Raw genomic sequence first — 22,172 nt, 5'->3', positions numbered from 1 at the left:
ATCTCTGGTGGTACTTGGAAGAATTAATTTTTTGTTTATTGATTTGAAGGCTGGTCAAGTTGTTGCAGTCGCAAATGTCTCTTTGGTCTCACATTTTGTAATATTGAACTGTATGAATCTGAAAACATAATGCAGAATAATACTAGGTAAGCAAGAAATTGAAAAACAATTTGCACTGAATGTGACCGTAGTGCTGTTGATGCCGTTATGAGCCTCTCCTGTATTGACTGGCAAAAGTGAATATGGAAGGCCTTTGCTGCAATATTCTAATGTTGGTTGTCAAGGTGGTACTCGGAGAGCTCAATATTTTCTCGGGTGGTACTTCACACAAAAAGTTTGAGAACCTCTGATCTATCTAATCTAAAAGCCCAACTGGGAAACGCCAACTCCCATTGTCATTATGACACAACACTCCACAGCACACAAGTTCACACTGCACACAATGAAATTGCTTTTATACCTCACCCGTGCAGCCCCCCAATGGCGCCCGCAAAGGAGGGAGCAGTGCGGCGGGACGGTACCATGCTCAGGGTACCTCAGTCATGAAGGAGGATGGGGGAGGCATAGATGCAATTTCATTCTGTGCAGTGTGCAGTGGCCACTTTTGTGTTGTGGAGTGCTATGTCACAATGACAATGGGGGTAGGAGTTTCCCAGTCGGGCTTTCACTTTCACTTCACTTTCACACTTAAAGTGCATGTTCTTAGAGCTTCAATACGTCGTCTTATTGCTTCAATACATGTACTCCTAGGCCTAGTGACCGGCGGCCGCTGACATGTGCGGCCCACCTTCACCTCTTGGTTTCAAAATGCGACCCACTTGAAATACTAATTGAATAGCCCTGACTTATGGCATGAATACACATGAAGGAACAAGAGCGACACCGGCGACGGAAGAAGTTGACATTGTATGGACGACTTGCAATAGAAGCAATTGATTTGGGCAATAAGAGGCGATTTGGGGCGATACGAGGTGATTTGAGTGACTTGAGCGACACTTTGTAGTTGAACTATGACGCGGTTCAGCGACAGCCACCACAGCCAATTGGAATGTGTTGGAACGCTTGCATTCTGCTTTTAACACGCATACTCTGTTGCTTCTATTATTCGTGTCGCTCATGCTATGAACACAATCCAGCGGCTCTTTGTAGATTTGGTCTCTTTTGGTGTGGTCACGAACTTCGTGGGGTTAGAGCTCAATAGGCTACATGTTCATAGACCGTCAATACATATTGCTCAATGCATGTTCATGTAGCCTAATTTATTTACAAACCTGTGAGAACTAGATAATTCTGCCGTGTTCCCTCTGCTTAAGCGCCTAACTTCACAAATTAATTAGTCCTCAATGATTTCCTTGATTAGTCGCAAGTTGAGCTAATTATGGATCAGTTTTTTTCAGGAAATTAGCTGATATATATAGACTTAAGATTTTCATCTTTCAGTCAAACGTTTCCAACAGGTTTCATTAAAAATGTACAAAAAATGAAAATGATAAGGCCTTGAACTGCAATCAAATTCCACAGATAGCACCCACATACTCAATTAGTTTATCCTTTCTACCCATAAACCTGGCTCTCAAACGCCCTGTTACTTCAGCCAACCCCGATCGTCCTAGTATCTGTCCTCTCGTTATATCAAACCCAGTCCACTGACTGACTCATTTTAATTCCTATTTATTTTGAGGTGGCCACCGGGCAAACATCCTTGGCACACACACACAGAGAGCAAACAACCAGGCAGGCGGGTCAGCAAGGGCCTGCCTGCCCAGAGAACAGACTAGGGCACTGAAATGATTCAATTATTGGGCCCACTACCCCTGATGGTTTCCAACTGACCGGGCCGCCCCTAGTGGCTGCGTTCTTTAAAAGTTTATTCGCCTCATGGGCATCCCTGAGCAAAGGATGTAATGGTAAAACAAACAAAAGTATGAAATGGGGTCGCCTGATTTGCAAACGGTTTGGTCAATTGCATGGTGTGGTCTTTTATCATTTTGAAGTCATCTTTGAGACCTCTGAAAATAAGTTAATGTGTCAATTTGATGATCACTCTGAGATGGGCATTCTCTGCAGAATCGGATGTGGTTGGGAGATCGTCAAGTCATGATGCAATGATGCAAAATCCCCAGGATACAGAACATGTGGGTGAATTTAGAGTAAATCTAGGTCTGATTAATTTTGCTCTATTGATAGGTGGATAAACGTTGTTGAGCAGAGTATAGCTTTTGTTCATGAACTTACTGTCATCAAAACTGTAATGCCTACTTTTTAATCTGTTACTTAAGGCTCTTTGTATTGCCATCATAGCAATGTTGTTACGATGTAGTTAAGGCTTTTCAGCAATGCATGAACGGGCACGCCGGTGGGCCCATCTCCGCAAATAGGCTACGGACAGGGATATACTGTATTGTATATGTTTACTTGCCTCCACCCTCGCACAGCCCTGGAGGTGAGAGATACATTTTCGGAGAGGAAATGAATCTGCAACAGTGGACTGCATTACACCTGCATAGTGATTTAGCACTACAGATGCATCCGCTGTCCTCTCACTGAATACTGAGGACAGGGAAGCCGACAAGGGGGGGGGGGGGGGGACAAAGGGGTCAGCGGTCTTGGTCCCAGACAGACGCAGGGACCAGAATTGGATTGCCATTACATTGCATGAAGTGGATGGGGGGGCCCATTCAGATTACTTTGTCCTGGGCCCAGCCAAAGGTGTCAGGGCCCTGACTGAGGACACACACTGGAAAAAGACCATACATCTAGATAGTTATGCGCTTTATTTATGCGCATATTGTTTTTTTTTACTGTTGTATGTACTGCATCACTTCACGATGGTGTGAGTGTGTCACAGTGTATATTTTTTTGTAGTGTTGTGTTTACTCTGTGTAGTGTGTGCAGTGCTTGGTTTCACGTTTTTCCTTTTTCATTTGGATACATTTGCTTTGCATTGCTGTGATTCTGTTTGTTGTGTGAAATTGTATTTCTGTGCACCACCAACAACCCGCAGCCTTTCCCTGAGTGATAACATACTGCATCACTTCATGTTTGCTTCATGTGAATGTCCTAACTGACACAGGCCATGAATAATGAGAAATGATATGGGAGAGTTAACCCATTAAAACACGGCGTTAAAAATGTGCTGTTACCAGATTGGCAATGACCGAGTCATAGTGCATTACTAAAGACCCTCTGCCCAGGGACTGCAGATGGAAATTAGCTTTTAAGCTATAATCTGGTGCAGGTCATCTTTTTACTATGTAAATAATATACTTTGCACATGGTCCCTAAGGAAATAAACCAACTAAACTAAACGTATGTCATACTGGAGTAGTACTATGGTAATTAATGAAAGTGAAAGCCCAACTGGGAAACTACAACTCCCATTGTTACTGTGACACAGCACTCCACAGCACACAAGTGAACACTGCACACAAAATGTTACATTTATGCCTCACACATGCAAGGGGGCAGCAATTACCCCCCAGCCGTTGGGCTGTACCATTGGTGGTACAGCATGCATTATGGGGCCACGGTTGTGAGCTCAGATCAGTTTGTTGTCATAAGAGGAAGTCCTCTTGCTCCTTTTGTCTTGGAAAATTACAGAAATGTATGTACATATAATGTGTTTGTCTTGGAGCATTACAGAAATGTATTTACCTATAATGAATTTACTTAAAGGGACAGTTTGGTTAATTTCAACATGCAGTTGTATTGCTCACGCTACCCTTGACTTGTCAGTACCTGGTGATGGCACATTTTTTGGCTCAGCCCTTTCCGAGATATGAGCAATTCTAATGGGGGCAGCGTTTGTTTACATTTTTAAAAAATGAAACATAGGCCAACTCCAAATATTTTCCCAAAAGGTACTGCTGTTTGCTAGTTGTCTGCTGATGTTTTATAACCTTTTGGATGTTTTTGGGAATAAATAAAAATGTTTTTTTGAAATGTAAACAAAAAGCTGCCCCCATTACAATGACCAGGATCTCGGAAACGGCTGAAGAAGAAGAAAAAAAAAATCTCAGGCACTGACAAGTCCAGGGTAGTGTGAGCATTGCAACTGCATGTTGAAATTGACCAAACTGTCCCTTTAACTCAAACCCTGCCACCTCTAGCTATCTTTTGATTGATAGAGATGATTCGATGACGTCAGTATCTGTATCATGCTTGTTTCACCAATACGCAGACCAGGCAATTGCCTATAGTGCCCCAACAAAAATATCCTCCAGAGTGGGGCTCGCCTCTCAGCCCGCCATGGAAAATTCCATGAAAAATTATTTAAAAAGGGCCCCATCGCTGCATTTTGCCTAGGGCCCTGAAATGGGCAGCTGTTCTGGGGTGCGTTTCTCGAAACCATAGTTGTTAGCCAGTTAGCAGCGTAAGTAGTTGCCAATGGGACATTGCATTGCAAGCAACAAAGTAGCTAATGTGGTTAGCAACTATGGTTTCAAGAAATGCACCCCTGTATGGCAATAGCTGTGCTTAAAAATGACTCCAAATCTGCTTGTATATAGTGTGTTTCCCATTTACCACACTTTCTGAGTTTATGTGATTCTCTGGTTTTTATTTTTATCACTGTGCCACAGAAGGAGAAAGCAAACAGATTAGGAGATGGGGGTGGGAAGCCATAGTTTTAATAAACATGAGAGAGAAACTCAAAGTGTGGCACAGAGCGGACAGCAGGGTGACAGGCATCTACTGCAGAGAGAGAGAGAGAGAGAGAGAGAGAGAGAGAGAGAGAGAGAGAGAGAGAGAGAGAGAGAGAGAGAGAGAGAGAGAGAATTGGATTGTATTTAATAAGGACAGGGATTGAGGGAGGGGGAATGACAGTCTGAAGGACAGGGTAGAGAATGGGACAAATCGCCCGGAATAATTTACAATATAATTGGACATTAAGCGCTTGCTTAGCGTAATCCCCTTTAACATTTTATCAGACTCATATTTATTAATTAGTACACTGATTACCATATAAACAAGTAAACACGTTGCTGCGACCTTGTTGTGGATTTAATACAATCCGATGCTTGCTGACACATTTTAATGAAAAACGAACTTTCTCTTTTTGACGCACGCGCTGTATGTCTCATCCCCCTCTTTCTCTTTCTCTCTCTGTCCCTCTGTCTTTGTCTCTCTCTGCCTCTGTCAATCTTTCTCTCTCTCTCTCTCTCCCTCTCTCTCTCTCTCTCTCTCTCTCTCTCCCCCTCTCTCTCTCTCTGCAGGCCTTTGGTCAGCCTTCATGATCTCATATGTGACGATGGCAGTCTGTGTATTTGTGACGGTGTTTCTCCTTTACGTCTGTCAAAGGTAAGCAAATAACAATGGCCACACATGTTAGTAATGAAATAGCATGCATGCAACACGTTAGTAATAAAGCAGCACGCCGATCACCACTAACTGAGATTGACCTACTACACCCATTTCACTACGGAGTAAGAACATTAACTATGCATGGGCAGCCGTGGTCTACAGTAGTGGTGAAGTTGCCTGGTTAACACCAGACCTTATCACAAGTGAGATTAGGTCTGGGGAGTTGCCTATTGTAAATTCCGTAGGGGGCAGAATACTTAGCTATTATGGCACACTGCCCTGCTCTCTGATTGGGCAGAGAAACTGTTAAGGTCGGAATGCTTGGCTATTATGACACAGGGCCCATGATCTTGGACGTTATGAGTCATCCTCGCCAGACTGTCTTTCAGATCGAAACGATTGTGTAGAACTAAAGGTAGTATGGGAGTTCCCAGGCTAGTGGTGAAGGGGATGGGCTTTAGATCAGAGGGTTGCAAGTTCAAATCCTTACCATGGCTGTAGTGCCCTTGATCAAGCCACCTAACCCCACAGTGCTTCAGGGACTGTGAACAATACCCCGTAAACAACTGTAAGTCGCTTTGGGGAAAAAACGTCAGCTAAATGTACGGTAGTGTAATGTAATTTAATGCATGTAACAAACAAAACAAGATGACCCTTGTATTTTGACCTTGAAGGTGCGAACAAGTCTTTTTCCTGTTGCAGGCGATTCAGGCAGTGGGAAGTGTCCATCCCAACGCCTGTCAACAGCAAAGTGATGGAGGACATCTCAAAAGGCCATCAGGTGGGTTCCATTTGCATTTAGGCACATTCTTAGTGTCTGTGGACGGCCATTTTGTGGGATTTGATTTTTTTTTTTCATTTCTTAGTTTTAAATTATTTTACAATGTTTTCCCACTCTGTGTGGAGTCATTGCAACATTTATTGTTCTGAACGTGTGTGTGTGTGTGTGTGTGTGTGTGTGTGTGTGTGTGTGTGTGTGTGTGTGTGTGTGTGTGTGTGTCTGTGTGTCTGTGTGTGTGTGTGTGTGTGTGTGTGTGTGTGTGTGTGTGTGTGTGTGTGTGTGTGTGTGTGTGTGCGCGTGCATGTGCGTGTGTGTGTGTGTGTGTGTGTGTGTGTGTGTGCGTGAGTGTCTGCATGTGTGTGTGTGTGGGAATCAGGATGGGTGTGTGTCTTTTTTTTAAATTATTTTTTACTCCCTCATCCTCAGAAATTCCAAATCGAGGGCAAAGTGACCCAGAGTGAAGCGGACCACCCCCACATCTACAAGGCCCTCATACTGGAGACCGCACAGACTGAGGACCTCCTAGAGTAAGAGGAACTGCTTCTTTTTATATATTATTATGTACTTTTTTAGATTTTTTTATTTATTTTTTATTTTTATTTTATTATGGACAGGACAGTACGAGAGGTAGACAGGAAGTGAATGGGGAGACAGACGGGGAGGGGTTGGCAAAGGACCCGGTCTGCGAATCAAACCCGGGTCAGCCGCATGGCAGGCGAGTGCCCTACCGGATGGCCATGGCAGGGCCGAACAGTTTCTTTTCTAATGCCACGGCAGATTCGGGGAGCAAAGGGGCAAAGACATTCATTGGAAAGACATTATGGTGTACCGTGTAGGAGCTTGCTTACCTTAAAGGGGTATGCCACTATTTTGGGGCTTAATACAGTTTAAATCGTTGGCTGGGGTTTATAAAGGTGGTAAAATGTCTTATTTTTCATGTGAAGCGTTGTCTTGCTTTAAGACAAGTTAACAGAGGGAGTATGCTGCTAAGCTAATGAAAGTCAATGCATCCATGTAGCATTGCTACGACATGCTCCCTCTTTTAACTTGTCTTAAAACAAGACAACGGCTTACATGAAAAATAAGACATTTTACCACCTATATAAACCTTGGACAACGATTTTAACTGTATTAAGCCCCAAAATAGTGGCATACCCCTTTAACCCATTTTAACCCAAAGGTACCTGCAAAAAAATGCCTGCTAAATGTCTAAACCCTTTTTGGGAAAAAGGTGCCATCAGCTTATAAAAACCTAAATATATAATAATCTCAGCAAATAAAAACATGGAATGAGTTACATTTAAAGCTCCCTCATCTTACATTACGATATGTTCATTCAGCTCTAACATACCCACATTTTCTATTTTAAAAAATCTCAAATTTCATGAGTCTGAATTCTTCGTCCATGCAGCTTCAGGCACCTGGGTCAATGTTGTGTATACGTAGCATCCAGCATCAGTGGGTTAATGCTTAATTGCTGAACTGGTTTGTTTTGATTGATTACACTAATTATACATCGCTTGCCATCTAAAGTCAGTGAAGCATTCTCGCAACAGCTTTCCATGCTTTATGAAGGATTGTGGCCAGAATAGATACTGGCCATCATATTCAAATAAAGAACCATTGTAGGCCTACTGTATAAATAAAAATGCTGGGCAACTATTATCACCCCCCTGATTGCGAGAACTAAAATACAATATCATGCGAGACACAGGCATAGTTTTTGCTATGGTTAGGTAATACAGTAGCCTGGTAAACCAGCGCCACCCGCTGGAATTTTTTCAGCTTGCGAGTGGGTCTGGCTTCGGATCTGACAACGCTTTGAACGCTGTGCCCTGAGTCAGGCAAAACGAATCACAACACAGCGATTTGTTTTGAATTAAATTAAAAATCTTCAGAGGTATCGCTCATCGGGGCCAGACTAAATTACTCCAGTCTCACATTTAATCAGGCTAGTAATACAGTACATTCTTTCTGTTCTGTGCTGAGTTATACTATGTGACAAGTCAGCACATATCCAGCTGCACTGTATGATCTGGCCACAATGGAGACGGGAAAGGAGCAATACAAAGGCCAGCATGAGAATGGATGTCTTTCAAACTGCCACCTCAGGAAATAGGACAGCACCACAACCAAATCACGCAGAGCAACAAACTTGTTTATCGGAGCATTGCTCCGTTCCATTCCTCCTTTACAGTTGAAACTGCAAAGCACTGCCGAGTCATTGCGATGACTTATTTTTTAAACTGCTGTTATTCAAAAACGATATAGCTGGCAAATGAAATGTATGTGTGTGTGTGTGTGCGTGTACGTGTGCGTGTGCGTGTGCGTGTGCGTGTGCGTGTGCGTGTGCGTGTGCGTGTGCGTGTGTGCGTGTGTGTGTGTGTGTGTGTGTGCGTGTGTGATGTGGAGCATCCATGTTTCCAGGCTAGATGTCTATGAAATCAGCATTCAATTTAATGTGTCCTTAACTCATTGGCTGTCAGCTTTTTTCATAACACAGATCCCATGATTTTTGAAGTAGAACTAATGGAAAAATGACACTTCTGTCCCCTACAAGATAGCTTACTGTATGTGTAGAAGATGCATTTTTCTTTTAAACATAAAGTTGTAGAGAGTATCCTGAAGGCCTTCCTATTAAAAAAGACATAATTGACGTCAGAGAGTTAATCTCCTGTAACATATCTGTGACATATCTAGACCCATGTATATAAAATACATTATGTACTGTATGTGCGCATGTGTATGATTAGTTTATGTCGTCGTACATACAGCATTTTCTCTAAGGTGCTAGGGTGCTCACGTTTATCCATGGTGTAAGTGTAAGTGTCTAACAGATGGAAAATCTCAAATCTTTCTCAAACGTAATTCATCAGAGGTCCACACCAATGACAGGTGGATTTCTCTAAAGTAATTGAGTTCAGGCAGACTCGACACTAATGCAGGTGTCTGGCGGCGAGAAGAGTAAGAGACTGGAATTTCATTTTAAGTCGTCGGTGTCCATATGACAAACTACTTGTAGTTTCAGAGTCAATGAGGGTGGTGTGAGTTTATTAATTCCCAAAGCACGGGTGTTACATCTTCTCAGTCAGTTCATTTAGATGTTTCGTGTACAATGAGACGGTAAATGCAGGGATTATGCAGAATGTGTTCTCCTCCTCAAGCGAAGAAAAAGGGCTATGCAACAACAAACTGGAAAAGTAGTAGAGTAGAGGCACTTCATTGGTCCAAAAGGAAATTAAACTCAGAGCATATACACACCATCATATACATATACAGTACTGTGTATCTCACACAGCCATTGGTTTTAGTTTCCCTATGTAAGAAGGAACACACAAGGAGTTATATGTGCGTTCCCTAACGTTCCCAGAACAGAGGCTTAGAACACATTTCATAGAGCAAATTCTACACATTTTTTTTTTTTTTTGGGGGGGGGGCATTGAAGGACAGTGAAGGTGGTGACAGGAAGTGAGTTGGGAGAGAGAGACGGGGAAGGGTCGGCAGAGGGCCCGGACCGGGAATCGAACCGGGGTCGGCCGCGTAGTAGACGAGTGCCCTACCATTAGCACCACGATAGGGCCCAAATTCTATACATCTGGGTGCACTTCATCAACAGCTGTTCAAAACAATGCCAATTTCTTTGAGGCAAACGTTACGTCACCTGGCAACCACTTCAGAGTAGCAATACCTTAATCCCCTCTCTTCCAAGTACTGTACCTCCACACGCTGCAAAATTCCCAATCGTCTTCGCAATCTGCTGTAACATAGGCCATATAAAGAGTTACTGTATACACCTCAGATGGTAGTTCTGCTGCTGTTTTGCAAACATTGATTGTAGTCAGGGGATGGGTTGGAAGTGTCATATTCACTGGGAAACAAAAGCTTAACGAGGCAGCTGGCCAGGTGTTGGGGCCAGGGCCGTATTAAGATGGTCTGGGGCCCCTATAGGCGACAGGTTGCTGTGGGCCCCCTTGAAGGCAAATTTAGCAACACATTTACATCAGACAGTGTCATAATTATGAGCTAGGGATGAAGGATAACATATTTACCAACTGTAATCAACATGACAGATGCCTTTTTCAATTTTGCAGCTTATCACAGTTCTGCAATTTGTCAATTTTTGGCCAATCAGGGGGCCCCTGGCTGATGGGGGTCCCTAGGCTGCAGCCATATCTAGCCTCTGCCTTAATCCGGCCCTGGTTGGGGCTCTTGAAACTCAAATCTTCCATGATGGGAGTTCACTTTGTTGTGGGTGCCAGTGGAGCAGGCTGGAGCACGTCCCTCTATATAAGCTCTGCGCTGCTTTCATCTCCCACACTAAACACAGCTCTGTCATCTCAGCTGATGTTCCACAGTAAAGAATTGTTCTCTATGAGGCAGTTGTGCTAACACACACGTTGGTTGGAGATGTAATTGGAGTATACGTTTAAAACAGGGAATTTCAGCTTTTCCATCTTGCTTTTATGTTTTTTTACAGCACAGGCACGCATATACTGTACACACACGCACGCGCGCACACACACACACACACACACACACACACACACACACACACACACACACACACACACACACACACACACACACACACACACACACACACACACACACACACACACACACACACACACACACACACACACACACAAGAATGTCCTTCTATATAAGCACTGCTGTGCTTTCATCTCCGACACTAAACACAAGTCTGTCATCCTCAGCCTTCTTAAATGTTCCATCATCAACACGCTAAAGAATTGAGGAATTGTTCTAAATGAGGAGGGGAGTTGTCACAGACACTTTGGAGTATGAGTTGAAAAAATGAAGGGTACCTTTTCATCTTCCTCTTTTTGTGCATACATTACACACGCACACGTGCACACCTTCACTGGCGCATGTTCACTGTGTGTGTGTGTGTGTGTGTGTGTGTGTGTGTGTGTGTGTGTGTGTGTGTGTGTGTGTGTGTGTGTGTGTGTGTGTGTGTGTGTGTGTGTGTGTGTGTGTGTGTGTGTGTGTGAGTACAGCGTGCGTGCACAAATACACACACGTACACACACACACACACACACACACACACACACACACACACACACACACACACACACACACACACACACACACACACACACACACACACACACACACACACACACACAGACGCCTCAGTCTACTTCGAACAACTACACCGGATACACAAAATATGATCAATCCTGTAAGTGACTTCTTAGCTCTGGAAACAGCTGACGTAGCCACAGTGCAGCGTTGCCAATTTCCATTACACTGTTATGATCCGTTTAGTATGTGTTGACATTTTCTTAATGCAGCAATAATCGGCCACCAATATTCACGGTCCAGTTGTCAGCGCAGTGGTGTGATGTGGTGCGTGTTGTTAGGGGGTTCTGAGTAGGACAAATGTCTCCCAGGGGAAATGCAGCAGTTTTCAGTACACTAGCCTGGCAGCTGGACTGTTCATCTGGCATATAGGGCTGGCAGTCCTCCAGGGGGCCGATTCTGTTGTGTTTTGTTCATTTGTTTGTTTCCTTAGAAGCCGGTGCTCAATTTAGATGTTGTGGCCCATTGGGGTGAGAGCCGGTTTAGATGTTGTGGCCCTTCAAGGGTGAGAGCCGATTTGCACACTGAATAAGACATGAAGGTCAAGCACAAGGAGTTGTTTTCCCCTTAGCGCAGAGTGGAACAGACGATTCAGGTTCAGCCATCATCAGTGCTCTTAATAAAAAAGTCCTTGTACTTTTTGTACCTTGTACAACTCCTTGTGCTTGACCCTTCGTGTCTTATTCAGTGTGCGAACCTGCTCCGACATTGAACTGTTCTTTTTGGTCTGCAACTGCACTGCAACCTGCTTATTTCTCCACACATCTAGACCGCAACAATATCCTCACTGTTTATCTCTAATATACACTGTGGACTGGGCTACTAATGATATCGCAGAAAAGCAGGGAGATATCTGAGGGGCTGGTCTATGCAGAGGCGACTCTAGGATCAGCTGGGGCCCCAAGCAAAATTTCAAGTAGTGAACATTTGAAAGAAATGTGCCACTACTGTAGCAAAGTGTGAGCTGTTATTCACCATCTACGGGCTTGGGGGCCCCAAGCGGCTGCCTGCCTAGCCTGGTGACAAGATGCGCCTCTGGGTCTATGCCAATAATGCCCAGAGTGTATTTTTGGTCCCAGCTCAGCCCTGCCTGACAGCCACCGAGCCTGCTCCAGCAGAGGGAGCAGTTCAGTCCTCCACAGGTCTGATGAGAAAGGTTGTTTGCTCATAATGAGATGCAGGGAAGCTGACATGGGGTATAAAGGGGACAGTTGTCCCAGGCCCAGGGAGAGAGGGGAGGCAAAAATTTTGGTCCTCATTACATTGTATAGGGTGGGNTGGGGGGGGCAGGACATTGTCCTGGGATTTGTCCTGGCCTGGCCACAGCTCTCAGCAAGCCTGATGAGATGTACTGCATTTTTAGATGCTTTTAAATGTGACTAGTTCCACGAGGCGTCGTTTTTTTTCACACTTCAGTTATTTTGATAGAATTTGTAATCGAACACATTGATTGATTCTTACATATGGGGTTAATCAATTATGAGTCAATGTAATATCAGTTGTTGCAATGTGAGTTTGAATACCTGAAAATCTAAAACAGTGATTCTCAAACTAATTATATAATATGTCAGAAAAACCATGAATAGCCAGTGTTACAGATCAGTGTAATAGTGCAGGAATAGTTCAGGAATAAAAATAAAAAAAACGAGTTGATCCAGTGATGCATGTGTTGTTCGAACGTACTGCCCGCAGTTGATCTAACAGAATACATAGAATTTCAACACTAGGTATTCTGACACTGACAGTTGTTCTAACAGGGGAATGTATTCTGATATCAATTGTTCTGACCTAGGGAGTTGTCCTCCTCATGCTTGGCTCTTCTCCTGTCTTCCTGCCTTCCTGCATGAAGCGAGAGCGCGTTTGTTTCTAAATATGTTTCCCCCTGGCTTCCTATTTTCCCAGAAGCCTCTCTGATCAGGAGGACGGGGCAGGATGCAGCGGGGTCCTGGCCGTGGAGGAGGATGACTCGTACCACCCAGTACCCAGCAGCCAGCAGGACCACGCAGGTGGGGATGACGATTATGATTTCATTTATTTATTGTACATGTATTTATTTATTTATTTATTTACACATGGGAGTGCCTCTTGAGATGTGACATCTCGTTTTCAAATATAGACAATACATTACAGCACGACACTTTCATGCGCTCACATTCACACACGTTCAATCCACAGCCTCCTCATCCCCCTCCCACCCCTGCGACCCCCTTAGTAATGTGTTCTATGTATTACCTTTGTATAGACACTGTAGGATAGGACAGCCAATAACTGCATTGCGTATAGGCAGAAGAATAGGTACTTGAAATGAAAAGATATGAAGGGTTGTGGAGGTGTGGAGGAGGATGACTCGTACCACCCAGTACCCAGCAGCCAGGACGACACAGGTACTGATGATGATGATGATGATGATGATGATGATGATGATGATGATCACAATCAATGCCATGCTGCTATGACCAGGGCCGGATTAATGTGCAGGCTAGATGTGGCTGCAGCTTAGGGCCCCCCACCTGCCAGGGGGCCCCCGATTGACCAACAGTGAAAATTGCAGTGACAAAATGCAACATTGACAAATTCATCTGTTGTGTTGAGTACACTTGGTAGACATGTTATCCTTAATTCTTTGTTCGTAGTTATGACACTGTCTATCTAAATTTGTCATGAAATTTGCCTTCTCGGGGGCCCACAGCAGCCAGTAGCCTAGAGGCCCCAAGCTGTCTGAATCTGGCCCTGGCTATGACTACCTCTTTTTAATTTGATTTGTCATTATTCTAGTCTTTTTCTTCTTTTTATGGTGCTAAGCAACACTGCACTACCTCAGTGTTTTATGCCCTTTTACTAATGCATTACTCTAGACAGAAATATTTCTATTTTTATAACATCTCTATTTTATATCTTGCTTATATATTGTATATTTTGACTTCTTGATCCTGTGTCTATGTCGTCTTCTTTTGCACAAGTTGTATGTATGTTACTGCTGCAACCCGTGAATTACACCACCTATAAACAATTGCGCGAAGTTCAAGGTCATTGAAGTTCAAGGTCATCATTAGGCTAGTTAAGAGGTTAACTTCTTGGTCCTGTGTCTGTATGCATGTCGTCTACTTTTTGCACAAGTTGTATGTATGTTACTGGTGCTGCAACACATGCATGTCCCCACTGTGGTACAATAAAGGGCATATCTACTTACTTACAGGAGCAGAAGAGCCAAACAAGCCTCTCAACAACGACACGTCAACCCAGGGGTCCTCCTCTTCAGCATCTGAGGCGTCAGACATAATAAGCCACAGTAGTGACCTGTACATCAGCTGCCCCAGGTCTAGATCTTCCACAGGAGGAGCTGTGGAGGTGGTGGTGGTGGAGGAGGACTGCCCCAGGTCTAGATCTTCCACAGGAGGAGCTGTGGAGGTGGTGGTGGTGGAGGATGACTGCCCCAGGTCTAGATCTTCCACAGGAGGAGCTGTGGAGGTGGCGGAGGTGGAGGTGGACTTTGAAGAGCCCTTCAAAAACGATGAGGATGTTGTTCGGGCATCTTCTTCTTCTGTGGTGGTGGTAGACCTTGAGGCGTCCTTCAAAGATGATGATGATGATGATAATGATGACGTTGAGGACGGCGCTTCTTCTCCGTTGATGTCTTCTCCTTGTCCTGATGTGTGTAATCGTGTGTGTGTGTCAGAATTGCCCACCGCAGAGGAAGATTGCAACAGGCCACATAGCCCTTCCTCATCCTCAACATCATCATCGTCATTTGGGGCAGTGGAAACAGCAACACAGCACCCTGCTACTTAGGGCCAGTCTACACTAACGATGTGTTAGAGATAGGTCTACTTTTATTGATCCTGGAGATAGCAAAGGGACAAGTCTGGTCTTGTGTGACAAGACTGTCTGCATCGATCTGAAAAGTGACAAGCTGTTGCAACTTTGTGTTTTGAATCAAACTGGACATCCACACCATAGCAACCAGTTTTGCAATAGCTGATTCACATTGCCCGTAGGCTCAAATTATAGTAGTCTCCGGAACATTCTGGAATGGTATTGTCTTATTGTGCCGAGTGGCTGGCATGAGCTGGCTCTTTACCGTACCTCTGGCAAGATTCTGAGTGACTCCTTTGGAATGTCCTGACAACGGCACTAAGAACAATAAAAGTCACGAGGCGTGGGTTGCCTTAAAGCAACTCTTGGCTTCCTGGCCTGTATCGTCCAAGAAACCTAATGGCATGAAGTGCCATAGAAACTGCATTACCGCCTCTGTCCAGTAGAGGTAGCTGCAGGCTTTTGAAACCTTTTCACTCGACAGAAGAAACCACTGCGGTAATGTAAAAGGTGCTAAGTTGGATTGCACTGCTGTGACTGCCGGTTTTTTTGTTTTTTTTGGGGGGGCACTGGTCTTTAAAGTGTATAGATTTCTTTTGTCCTACTTATATACTGCTTCAGACTTCTTCCTATTGAGCACTGGAGCCTGTAATAGTTTTTGGTCTGAATGAATCGTTAATCCTATAATCATCTGGCCTTTTTGAATCGTAATCATAATAAATTGGATGCAGCGATTCAGCCTTAGTCCGGTGTATTATGTGCCGTAATTACACTGTATTGATTGTACTCCATCTTGTAAATAAAAAGTGCCCATCATCTGCACACCGTGGCCGTGGAAGTGAAGGTGTGTGTGTGTGTCTGTGTGTGTGAAGGTGTGTGTGCGTGTGTGTGTGTGCGTGTGTGTGTGTGTGTGTGTGTGTGTGTGTGTGTGTGTGTGTGTGTGTGTGTGTGTGTGTGTGTGTGTGTGTGTGTGTGTGCGTTTAAAGGAAAGGAAACAGCTTCAAAACAAATTTCGGACCGGTGTTGAGAGACATAGATGGAGGCGGATACCATTCCATACACCACCAGCATCACCTCATACACACATGCAAGCACGCATGCACACGCACACGCACACACACGCACACGCACACACACACACACACACTTACTTTCCCTTCTCTCTTTCTCTATATCTCTCTCTCTGTCTTTCTCTTGCACACACATACAAACATGTCCTTTCATGTGTGAAAGAACACTTACTTATTTTTCATTTTCTCACCCACCTACACACATAAACACACATCTTCCTTTTTTGCGCATACACACGCACACGTGTACACCTTCACTGGGGTCCTTATGCGTACAGCACACACACACACACACACACACACACACACACACACACACACACACACACACACACACACACACACACACACACACAGGAGCACAACACACAGTGTCTTCCCTCTGTCAAACACACACACACACACACACACACACACACACACACACACACACACACACACACACACACACACACACACACACACACACACACACACACACACACACACGCACACCAACAAAGAGAAATGAGATCCCATTCACTTTCCAAACACCCCAAGTGAGCATGTTAGGCTACATTTTCCCCTGGTGCCACTCTACTGTACCCAGGGAAGCTGACAAGGCGGGACAAAGGGGTCAACTGTCCTGGGCCCAGGGAGATGGGGTGGGGGGCATAATTGGGTCCTCATCGCATTTCAATTATTGGGTGGGGGACCCTTTGAGGTGATTTTGTCCTGGGCCCAGCCAAAGCTGTCAGCGGGCCTGACTGTACCTCAAAGTCAAACTGGCCATGCGGGCCCAATACAAGCAACACCCCCACAGAAGGGTAACCATTTATCTTACATGAAGCCTATTGCATTACACCCACACACACAGCATATACAGTGCACATACAGTACACACACACAGGTCTACGCACAAATACACACACATACACACAGTATATACAGTACACATACACACACACATAGGCCGCCTACAAAAATACACACACATGCACACACAGACACAGACACACACACGCGGACACGCACACACACACACACACACACACACACACACACTGTATACTATCTCTCTATCTCTCTCTCTCTCTCTCTCTCTCTCTCTCTCTCTCTCTCTCTCTCTCTCTCTCTCTCTCTCTCTCTTAGCAGTGTGAACATAATCCCTCTGTCTTAAATATTTCCCACATGGGGGCACAAACTGTAGATGTGTGTTTGAGATAAGTTCTTATAGAAGCCGTAGTATTTTGTCAGGCTCTTGGGTAGCACTAGAGTCCTGTTGGTTCGTATGGCCACTGTATGCTTGTCCTCATATCGTTTTATATGCATATAATATACTGTATGCACTATGCACAGACACTGAAACACATACAATAATAGTACTGACACACATGTTACGTGGAAGGCATGACTGGCAAAGTCCCACTGCCATTGCGACACAGCACAGCACACTCAAGGAAATTGCATTTATGCCTCACCTGTGCAAGGGGGCAAGGGGAGTCATTGAGCTGGAAGGGGGGGAGCAATTGTTGTTCACTCTCCCCGCTCACCTCGCAATGATGGGAATCGAACCGGCAACCCTCAGGCTCCAACTCCTTAACTGCTTGCGCATGAGCGTCAATGCTTGCATACACACACACCTATACGCTCACATACATGCAAGCACACACACACACACACACACACAAACTGACATGCTACATATTTTAGTATACACTCCTACATGTATACTGTGCACATACATGCACGCGTGCGCGCGCGCGCACACACACACACACACACACACACACACACACACACACACACACACACATGCATACTCATACACTTACACACACACACAGAAAACATACACACACACACACACACACACACACACACACACACACACACACACACGCATACTCATACACTTACACACACACACAGAAGACACACTACTTGTATGCCTCCACCTGGTAAGGTGTTAAACAGCTGTGCCTCTATGAGAGCCTGGGGGATGTATCACATCGCCGTCCCTCTCTCTCTTCTCTTCCTCCCCTCCCCTGCAGTACGGCCCTCCTAGCTGTCAATCAAAGCTCTCTTATGATATGACTGCACACTACCTTCCCTTCCCTCTGGACTTTTCTGTGTGTGTGTGTGTGTGTGTGTGTGTGTGTGTGTGTGTGTGTGTGTGTGTGTGTGTGTGTGTGTGTGTGTGTGTGTGTGTGTGTGTGTGTGTGTGTGTGTGTGTGTGTGTGTGTGTGTGTGTGTTTCACTGAAAGACTCTCTGTGTGCACACTACCTTCCCTTCCCTCTGGACTTTTCTGTGTGTGTGTGTGTGTGTGTGCGTGCGTGTGTGTGTGTGTGTGTGTGTGTGTATGTGTGTATGTGTGTGTGTGTGCGTGTGTGTGCGTGTGTGTGTGTGTGTTTGTGTGTGTTTCACTGAAAGACTCTCTGTGTGTGTGTGTGTGTGTGTGTGTGTGTGTGTGTGTGTGTGTGTGTGTGTGTGTGTGTGTGTGTGTGTGTGTGTGTGTGTGTGTGTGTGTTTGACAGAAAAAAGAGTAAAACATTTCCCCACTGTTTGTTTTGAGTTTGTGCACAGTTTAGCATTCTTTGCTATTGTTAGGGTTAATATTACATGACGTGATGGTGATAGCTTTTTGGCACCACAAAGATATTAAGGTGTGTGTGTGCCTTTGTGTGTGTGTGTGTGTGTGTGTGTGTTTGACAGAAAGAGAGACAAAGATGTGTTGTCAGAAACCGTGTGTGTGTGCGTGTGTGTGTGTGTGTGTGTGTGTGTGTGTTTTTCTGTGTGTGTGCGTGGGTGCGTGCGTGCGTGTGTGTGCGTATGCGTGGGTATGCACGCGTGTGTGTGTAAGTGTGACTGACATGACGTGATGGTGATAGTTTTTTGGCACCAAATAGCTTGACTTTGTAGTTGCCTTTGTGTGTGTGTGTTTGACAGAAAGAGAGACAAAGATGTCTTGTGTTAAGTGTGTGTGTGTGCGTGTGCGTGTGTATGTGTGTGTGAGAGAGTGTGACAGAAAAAGACACATTCAGAAACTGTGTGTGTGCGTGCGGGCATGCGTGTGTGTGTGTGCTTGCGGGCCCACATCTGCACGTGTGTGTGGGTGTGGGTGTGGGTGTGGGTGTGGGAGGGTGTGTGTGGGTGTGGGAGGGTGTGCCCGCGCGCGCGCGCGGGTGTGTGTGTGTGTGTGTGTGTGTGTGTGTGTGTGTGTGTGTGTGTGTGCGCCCGTGCCCCCATGCTTACGTGTGTGTGTGTGTGTGTGCGTGTTACAGATGTTACAGTAGGAGAGGAAGCAGAGGTGTCTACAAGAAAAACACACATATTTGGACAAACAGGAGCACACAGAGACGCACGCACGCACGCACGCACGCACGCACACATCTCTGTGTGCTCCTGCTTGTCCAAATGTGTGTGTTTTTCTTGTCACCTCTGCTTCCTCCCCTACTGTAACATCTGCAGGTATCCCTGACCTTTCACCTCTTCCTCTATCTTTCTCTCTGTCACGTTTATGCACTTATTCTCTCGTTCACCTTCCACATTCACCCCCATTAATCTTCTCTTATGTCTGTTCTCTCTCTCTCTCTCTCTCTCTCTCTCTCTCTCTCTCTCTCTCTCTCTCTCTCTCTCTCTCTCTCTCTCTCTCTCTCTCTCTCTCTCTCTCTCCAAAATAGTATGATTAATGAATGAAAAATTACTTTTTCCCACAGGTTAAGGGTGTGTGTGTGTGTGTGTGTGTGTGTGTGTGTGTGTGTGTGTGTGTGTGTGTGTAAGAAGTGGTCATGTTTAAGTTCCCAGAGTATGACTGATAGGGCAGAGTCTCTGGAGAATGTGCTATGCAGGTGTTATGCGTGTATGTGTGTGTGTGCACATGTATGTGTTTGCATGTCTGTGTTTGCGTGTCTATGTGTTTGCAGATGAGTGAATGGATGTGAGAATGGCCATGCAGGGCTGGTTCAAGTCAATTTGGTGCCCTAGGCGAGCACCCCTCTTTAATTTTTGTCATTTGTCAACATGGTGTCATACTACATCTGATCAAGCGTAGTTGATCTTGTATGTGGGTGGTTGACGTTTAAGGGCGTGACGCCAAAAAAAAAAAAAGTTTTTCCGATTCCTGAAAAAAATGATGGAAAAAATTGGGGGAAAAAATGAAAAAAATTAAGCACTTAGTGGTCCGTGGAATTTCGCCTTATATTTGCCATTTTTGGGAAAATGTGTCCATCAACACATTGCATAGGCATGTCACACTGCAGGGAAATTAAGTCACACCACAAGAAATTCACTGCATTATGGCCATTTTACTCCTTTTGTATACATGACTGACATCTGAGCTCACGCTAACTTGATAATGATAGTGTGTTTAATCTTAATATGTGTTTTCATTTATAAAAAAAACCTTTTTTTCCTTCTATAAGAGCAGTCACACCACAGGACACCATAAAATGAACCTAAGCATTGTGTGACAGAAACATTGCAATATGAAGACATATTAAGAGGTTAATAGTCACCTTAAACTTCCACAGCACTCTCCAATAACTGAGGTACTGACTGGTTAGGAGCCAGTCTTTAAGACCCTTGTAGTTGGCCTTGCAGCTGCCCATTCAAAAACATTGACATACTGTACATGTCACCCCACAGGACGCAATTTGTGTTACGAAATTGAACTTGTAGTTAATATTACTGTCTAGACTTTTTTTCACATTCACATATCTTAATATAAAGTTAATGTTCATGCAATCATGCCAAATGCTTCATACATTATTCAAAATGTTGTTGGTTAATTTATATATATATTATATTCCAAGTTTCATCAATGTTACAGTCACACCGCAGGATATTTGACATATAAACCTTTACATAAATTTTAACAAAAATGTTTCTTCTCATCTAAGACTAATATGAAACATAATGTACCACATCTTCTTTCATTGACATTTGTTTTTTTTAAAAAACAATAACAGTTTTGTAGGTTTTTAACCAGTTACGAAAAAACAAGGCGTCACGTCTCCCACCCATGTACTTACATATGCATTGAGTTCTTATGAATAATCATTATCAATGTGAAGTTCAATGATGTATTTCACTATATTCTAATTCTGTGGGACTTGTTGCCCCCAAGACATTTGGTGCCCCAGGTGACTGCCTTGTCTGCCTATGCTTAGTGCTGCCCCTGTGGCCAGAACTAGCCTACTGTATGCCTTCTCATATACATGGGTTCTCATTTTTTGTTTCCCCCTGGCTGTGCGACCCTGGCTGCGCACAACTCAACCGCTGATTGTTAGAAACTGCTGTCGGTCAAAAAATTAGCTCACGTGGTTGGCTGCCAGTGTCTTGCCTCTCCTCACAACACCGTGTTCATAAACAAAAAAAAAACATGTATAACTCTACGTATGTAATTTCAGGGATGAGCAAGGGCCCGGGGGCCACATACGGCCCACCTCCTCACTCAGTGCGGCCATTAGATAAAACAAAATACAAATAGTGGCCAGATTTTTTTTAAACCGCTACTGAATAAATCCATTGTAATTCTACTGTTGGGCGATAGGGTACATCCCTAATATTTCCAAACAATATCGACAGTCAGTGAGCAACAACTCTGGAAGTTGCAGTCAGATCCCTGGTCATGTGTCTCTCTGATGGTGTCGATGAAAAAATATGGCCCTCCTGATCATGAAAGTTGCCCATCCGTGATGTATGTTTTTCTTTCACCATCAGAGATTAGAAGCAAAACGGTCTCTCATAGAAAACATATTAGACAACACATTACATAACATAAAACATTATAGAGAGGGTCCACACCTCTCTGAACATACAAAAAAAAGGATTCTTGGAACTTATGGTGGTGCTAAATATTCATTAAAACAGGATAAGAATGTGAAGGGGCAGCAGCATCCATTTTGATCATGAACACCGGAACCTGGAAGTTTGTCCTACTAAACAGAAGTTAAGCCTCAAACTTCTCTCAAACATAATTTATCAGGGGTGCACAGAACTGACAGGGGGAGCAGGCTTCAGTAATTGAGTTCAGATGCAGACTGACACCAATGCGGATTTCCGGTTGGCAAGAGCGAGAGACTTGGAATCTCATTTATTTTAAGAGTTGTAGCCT

At 44.3% G+C, this 22,172-nt stretch overlaps 1 protein-coding gene across 1 annotated transcript in view; it reads left to right on the top strand.

The window, feature by feature from the left end:
- Positions 1 to 19,984, top strand: part of LOC134457263 (cytokine receptor common subunit beta-like) — a 41,772-nt gene extending 21,788 nt beyond the window's left edge. The window contains exons 11-16 of the mRNA XM_063209179.1: positions 5,214 to 5,298; positions 6,004 to 6,082; positions 6,509 to 6,609; positions 13,094 to 13,197; positions 14,388 to 14,823; positions 19,981 to 19,984. Coding sequence (XP_063065249.1) covers positions 5,214 to 5,298; positions 6,004 to 6,082; positions 6,509 to 6,609; positions 13,094 to 13,197; positions 14,388 to 14,823; positions 19,981 to 19,984 — 809 coding nt within the window. The remainder of the gene's footprint in view (positions 1 to 5,213; positions 5,299 to 6,003; positions 6,083 to 6,508; positions 6,610 to 13,093; positions 13,198 to 14,387; positions 14,824 to 19,980) is intronic.
- Positions 19,985 to 22,172: the final 2,188 nt, after the last annotated feature.

This window comes from Engraulis encrasicolus, chromosome 1 (assembly GCF_034702125.1).
Source record: "Engraulis encrasicolus isolate BLACKSEA-1 chromosome 1, IST_EnEncr_1.0, whole genome shotgun sequence".
Lineage (NCBI taxonomy): Eukaryota > Metazoa > Chordata > Actinopteri > Clupeiformes > Engraulidae > Engraulis > Engraulis encrasicolus.
This window is presented reverse-complemented; position numbering and strand designations above follow the sequence as displayed.